This window comes from Euphorbia lathyris, chromosome 9, assembly GCF_963576675.1.
Source record: "Euphorbia lathyris chromosome 9, ddEupLath1.1, whole genome shotgun sequence".
Lineage (NCBI taxonomy): Eukaryota > Viridiplantae > Streptophyta > Magnoliopsida > Malpighiales > Euphorbiaceae > Euphorbia > Euphorbia lathyris.
Window position 1 is genome coordinate 40503977 of NC_088918.1, and position 5849 is coordinate 40509825.

Sequence of the window (5849 nt, forward strand, 5' to 3'; positions counted from 1 at the left end):
TTGACAGTTTGTTCATCGAGTCATTCCAGCTTGAGAGGGGTAACAGAATAAAGGAGATAGGTTAAGCTGTGTCATGTGATAAGCATGTGACTTATAAAGTCTATTAGTAGAGTATAAATAGGAGGGGGTAGTCTTTGTAAATTAACAATTCTCTCCTTATTTTTCTTGCATTCGAGTTTCCTATTTTGGTTTCTCTGTTCTTTAATTTTGTTAGATTATTCGAATACCATGATATTATATGGTTAGAGAGGTGTGGTTTTTTTTTTTTTTTTTTACATAATGTTATAACCTCTTGGACAAAAAAAAAAATTAGAATCAAAATCATCACCACACGATTTATTAATGAAATCAGAATATAAAATAGATTAGAATGTGTTGTAAATATTTTAAACCTAAAACATATTTGTATGTGATTATATTTTAGAGATAATAAAATAATATTATTTTACTTTTTTTAAGAAATATTATTTTAAATGTCTATTTTACCATCAAAATAATCTTTTAAGCGCATAGTTTTCTGCATAATAAAAAATGGGAAAATAGAAAAAAGACCAGACTAAAAAAATGAAAACGTAAAAAAAGGAAAAATGCGAAAATAAGAATATTAGAAAAACATGGAAAACAAACAAAATGGAAAAAATAAGAGCCTAAAAAATGTGAAAATATGAGAAAAACTTGAAAATTGATAAAAAAAAAATGTAAAAACTGGAAAAACTGGAATATGTCAAAACTAAAAAATTAGAAAAAACATAGGAACATGAAAAATGAAAAAAGAAAAAAGCGGTGAAAATAAATAAATTATTTATTCATAATACACATCTCCTTTTAGAGGATGAAGAGCATTATTGAAGAAAGCATGTTTGCTTAAGAAACGTAAAGGTCTCTACTAGCCTTAAAAGACTAGACGAGGCTTGTATGAGGCTTTTGTTGACGAAACTGAATTATAATACATGAGCAAGTAGGCGTTGATCTTTTTATCATCTTTCTTTCTTGCTGGCCCATAGACGCCTTACCGGCCTTCTGCCTTCTCGTGGCACAGCTTTTAGATTTGGTTGAGAATGTTTAGTCAAATCCTTTTTGTTGGATTGGATGTCTGTAGTATACTTTAAGAATCATGTTTCTTCTTGATTTGAGTATTTCGATTTTACTATAATTACAAGTCTTGAATATATAAAGAACTCGCACACTTCCAAAGGTACACATTACATTATATTCTTTTAAAACGACACTATTATTTCTTATTTGTTTAATAGTTTTTTTTTAGAATCAAGACTGATTTGAGTGTTTGAAAAGTCCGTTGTTGGAATCCAGCTACATTCTACTCCGCAAAAACCTTTGAGGAACGGGGATAACTAGATCTTCTCATAAAATTATGGGATTTTGGGTGAGATTTTGACCAACTTTATGTATAAATAATTTTTTCATGACAAAAATATATAAAATAAAATTATTTTGGAGAAAATTGAAGTAAAGTATACATGAATATTATAAAACAGAAGAATTGCATGGTTAGGTAATTGAGTATGTGCGTGAATGGGGGCTATTTGGATAGTTTAAGCTTAAGGTCTTGTGCGCCGACGCGCTTTGCTTAGAGAAGTAAAGGAAACTATTTATTTAATAGCATATATAACAAATTGAAAGTGATTTCCACCAAACCGCCCACTTTGTATTTTCAGCTATCAACAGGAGAAATCGAACAATCTACTTCTTATTTTATTTTCTAGATTTCCATTTTTCAATAATTAGGTGAAATACGCTATTATTAAACAAATGTTAACTATTCCACCATTATCTATTTATCATTCATAATATAATATTAGCTAGGCCCATCCATACATATTTTATTTTTACTCTCCAAATACCTAGTTGTTAGTGCCAGAGAAATTTATTAAATATTCCAAATTACCTAGTTATACGATAATATATCAATTATAAATGAAAGGTAATTATCCTTTTTCAAAGTGCATTTTTTGGAGATCAATTATATTCAAATTCAAAATAAAATACAATCATTCAGGGCCGGTGCTAAGTCACTACGGCTTGCGTTAGGGCCTCCAAAGTTTTTACTCTCACATTAATATTGTATATGTAATTTTCGTTCCTAGTAAATTATTTTCATTTCAAGAATAAACTCAATATACTTAGCTTCTTAAAAATTATACAAACAACTTTTTTTTAAATAAATAAATATACGAATTATTTTAACTTACATATATATAGATATAGTAAAACTTCTATATATTAGCTAAGAAGGACTTAAAAATCAGAGTGAATTTAGAATGATTGTATGTACCTTGTTGTGCTTTTCTTTGGGAATGACTATTTATAAATGTGAGTAAAAAGGTACTTACTAATGTGTAGATCTCCACGTGTCAATGTCCGGTTGGACCATATATCCATATGTTTTTGTGCATGTCTCTCTTTATTGTAAGCTACATCACTTTTTAGAAGTCAGGAGCGTATATTTAGAATTCGGCCATGTGATTGGGACATGTGTCTTGACGGTTATGTTTTTCACATAAGACCTCTTATTGGTCCTTGTCGCATCTTGCCTTTCGTTTTCCAGGTCGTGGTGCGAATATATAAATCATAATATCTACGCCTATATATAAATAAACACAACTACGCGGGATTTACATTTAAATCAGCGAATCCGCATTTTGATGTCACATGTATGCATTATTTCGTAAAACTATCGGAATGTTGTTGATTAATTTTGATAAAATGTAAAAACCAGACAACTATTAGCAAAGCGAAAACAACAAAAAAAAAAAAAAAAAAAAGAAAATTGCTCCTGAAAAAATGGGTATCTACAATCCGCATGTTCAAACTTTTTTTTTTTTTGTAATACCATGTCCAACGTTTTTTAGCTTCTCATTTAATATGATATGAATATATATTATATATAATTTTATGAAACAAGTTTCGAAACAACAAATATATTATTACCATTCGAAAAATTATCAAAATTGTGTGAAAAAACTTTTTTAAATATTTATCCATAGTTATTTGGGAGATAAACTATTATAGTATTTGGAAAAGGAAATATGAAGATAAAGTTGACTTTTGAAGGGAACTAGGTAATTAGCATATAGATGAAAGTATAGAAAGATTGAATGAAGCAAATAAAAAAATAAATGTAAAGGTGGTATGCTGTAATAGGAAATTACTAGAAATTTTTGGTTTCAGTGATGTATGTAGTCAATTTTCAATCACAAACTTACAGCTAAATATAGCCCAACATCCTCGTTAAGTAGAATATTCTCTACTTCCAATTAATAATGTCAAATAATGTGAAAAGTATGATCAAACCTTCGACATCTTCACCAACTCTTATCAAAGTCAAGATTTTAATTTTTTCGTGACAAGTTAAAGGTTCACCACCCACCATTAACTTAAAAGAGAATAATAAGGATAAATAGATTTTGTATCTTAGTTAGAATAAGTGTTTTGTATAGCTTAAATTGAAATTACAAATTGTATCTCTCAACAAACTATAAGTTGACAACTTACTGAATAAAATGTAGCTAGACTTTCAGAAATCATAGATTTGTATGTATATTTTTGAAGTATTAGGGTGCAAGTCAAATGACAATGTCTTGGTTTGGTACTTTTACCCCAAAACAAAATATAGGCTGATCAAGATTAAAATTAAGATGCATGTTGCATCCCATTTGGTTTATTTTAATGGATTGTTCAGTCCAACCAATTATCCTTTTCATATTATTATGTCAAAGTATTAATAGATTAATTGTGGTTTGTAATAAAAAGGAAGGCTGACTCAACCAAATAATAAAATATTGGAAGATAGTCAAAGTGGAGAAGTAGTATAAATATGATACCTTAGAGCATAGGTAACCACAGCAAACCAATAAGCCTCCCTCCCTTTATTTAAATAATAATGTCTTCTTATTCTTCAATGAAATTCCAATTAGGGATTGCAATGTTGTTATTCCTAGTTGGAATTGGGATGGGGCAGACATTGTCTCCAACATTCTATGCAAAAACATGCCCAAATGCTCTTTCAACCATTAAAACAGCAGTAAATGCAGCTGTATCTAGCGAGGCTCGCATGGGGGCTTCTTTGCTTCGTCTTCATTTTCATGACTGCTTTGTTAATGCAAGTCCCTCTCTCTCTTTTCACAATATATATTATATCTCATCTGCTTCCTTTCACGTGCTCAAAATTGTTACTGAATAATAATAATAATAATAATGATTTGACTAACATCCAAGTCAAATTGCTTCTTATATGTTATTAGATAATAAAAGAATTATTTAGAAATTCAAAGTAGTCAAACCATTGTTTTGATAATAACATGCAATGCAAGATTCTATTAATTATAGAATGTTGATAATGTTTATGATTATGATTATAACAGGGATGTGATGGATCCGTATTGTTAGATGGAGCATCAAGTGAAAAAACAGCAGCAGCCAATAATAATTCTCTCAGAGGATTTGAAGTGGTTGACTCTATTAAATCCAAATTGGAGACTGCCTGCGCTGCTGTTGTATCTTGTGCTGATATTTTAGCTGTGGCTGCTAGAGATTCGGTTGTTGCGGTAACACCTAAATTTACTTTTCAGACAGTTTCCACCTTTCCCTTTGTTATTAAATATGCAAATTTGTTCTTATAAGCAAAGAAATGAATGGATTTGTTTCAGTTGGGTGGACCTAGTTGGAAAGTTCAGTTAGGCAGAAGAGATTCAGCCACAGCTAGTGTTAGTGCTGCTAATTCTGACATACCTTCTCCATTTTCTGATCTAACTGCACTTCTCTCTGATTTCTCCAAAAAAGGTTTCAATGCTCAAGAAATGGTTGCTCTTTCAGGTATAAACAATTATATAAAAGTTATATATTCTTAAAACTTTATCTTACTGTATTTGATGATGAATGATGTGGTATATATAGGAGCTCATACAATAGGACAAGCAAGGTGCACAGTGTTTAGAAACAGGACATACAATGAAGCAAACATAGATGCATCATTTGCAACATCATTAAAATCTAACTGTCCAGCAACTGGAGGAGATAATAATGTTGCTAATCTTGATGTAAGTACCCCTACCGGTTTTGACAATGCTTACTTCAAAGATTTGGTAGCCAAAAAGGGACTTCTTCACTCGGATCAGCAACTATTTAATGGTGGTTCAACAGATGCTCAAGTTACAACTTATAGCAATAATCCAAAAACATTCAGTAATGATTTTGCTAATGCAATGGTGAAGATGGGAAACCTTAGCCCACTTACTGGAACCAGTGGACAGATCAGGACTAATTGCAGGAAACCCAATTAAGTCTCACTCATTGTACTACCAATCATTCATGTCGCTTTTGCATCAGCTTTTTTGTTTGTTTGTTTGTTTTCTAATGGAATTGTTTGATAATATGTATGTGTTTTCTGCCTCTCAATTTTGAAGATATTGTTGGTTATATTAATAAACTAGTTTTATTTATCAAACTTAAATTCTTGCTATTAATGTCATATATTATATGCTTCAAGCCCAATATATACTGCTACGTCTTAAATCGGATCTCATGTAACCAAAACAATTATTCTGAGGCTTTGTCTCCGTTTCAAGTTCCTCCGCTTCTGATTATCGACTCGATTCTGTATTCGTTGCATGAGGTACGGGATTGTGGCTATTCAGTTAATTAAAGATGATGTGGTGGTGTCAAACTCGTTGTAATCATTTTAGAAGATATTTATGAGGTGACCCGATCTTTGAGTTCGTTCACGAGAGACGTAAAACAAATTCTACAGCTCATATATTAAATGTCTGGGCTCAATCTCTTTCTTAAATGGAAATTTTTATCGAAGATTTTTCCAATTATGTTTCGGTTTG

General features: G+C 30.7%; 1 protein-coding gene across 1 annotated transcript; it reads left to right on the top strand.

The window, feature by feature from the left end:
- The first annotated feature begins 3866 nt into the window (after positions 1 to 3866).
- Positions 3867 to 5470, top strand: LOC136206180 (cationic peroxidase 1-like). Its single transcript, XM_065997135.1, has 4 exons — positions 3867 to 4120; positions 4383 to 4565; positions 4668 to 4833; positions 4915 to 5470. The coding sequence occupies exons 1-4, from the start codon at positions 3902 to 3904 to the stop codon at positions 5298 to 5300; spliced, it is 954 nt and encodes a 317-aa protein (XP_065853207.1). The 5' UTR covers positions 3867 to 3901; the 3' UTR covers positions 5301 to 5470.
- Positions 5471 to 5849: the final 379 nt, after the last annotated feature.

Bases quoted from the DNA above. Each gene is read 5' to 3' on its own strand.
- LOC136206180 (XM_065997135.1), top strand. From the start codon at position 3,902: ATGTCTTCTTATTCTTCAATGAAATTCCAATTAGGGATTGCAATGTTG. The intron at 4,566-4,667 runs GTAACACCTAAA...GATTTGTTTCAG, and splicing joins CTAGAGATTCGGTTGTTGCG to TTGGGTGGACCTAGTTGGAA. The intron at 4,834-4,914 runs GTATAAACAATT...TGGTATATATAG, and splicing joins AGAAATGGTTGCTCTTTCAG to GAGCTCATACAATAGGACAA.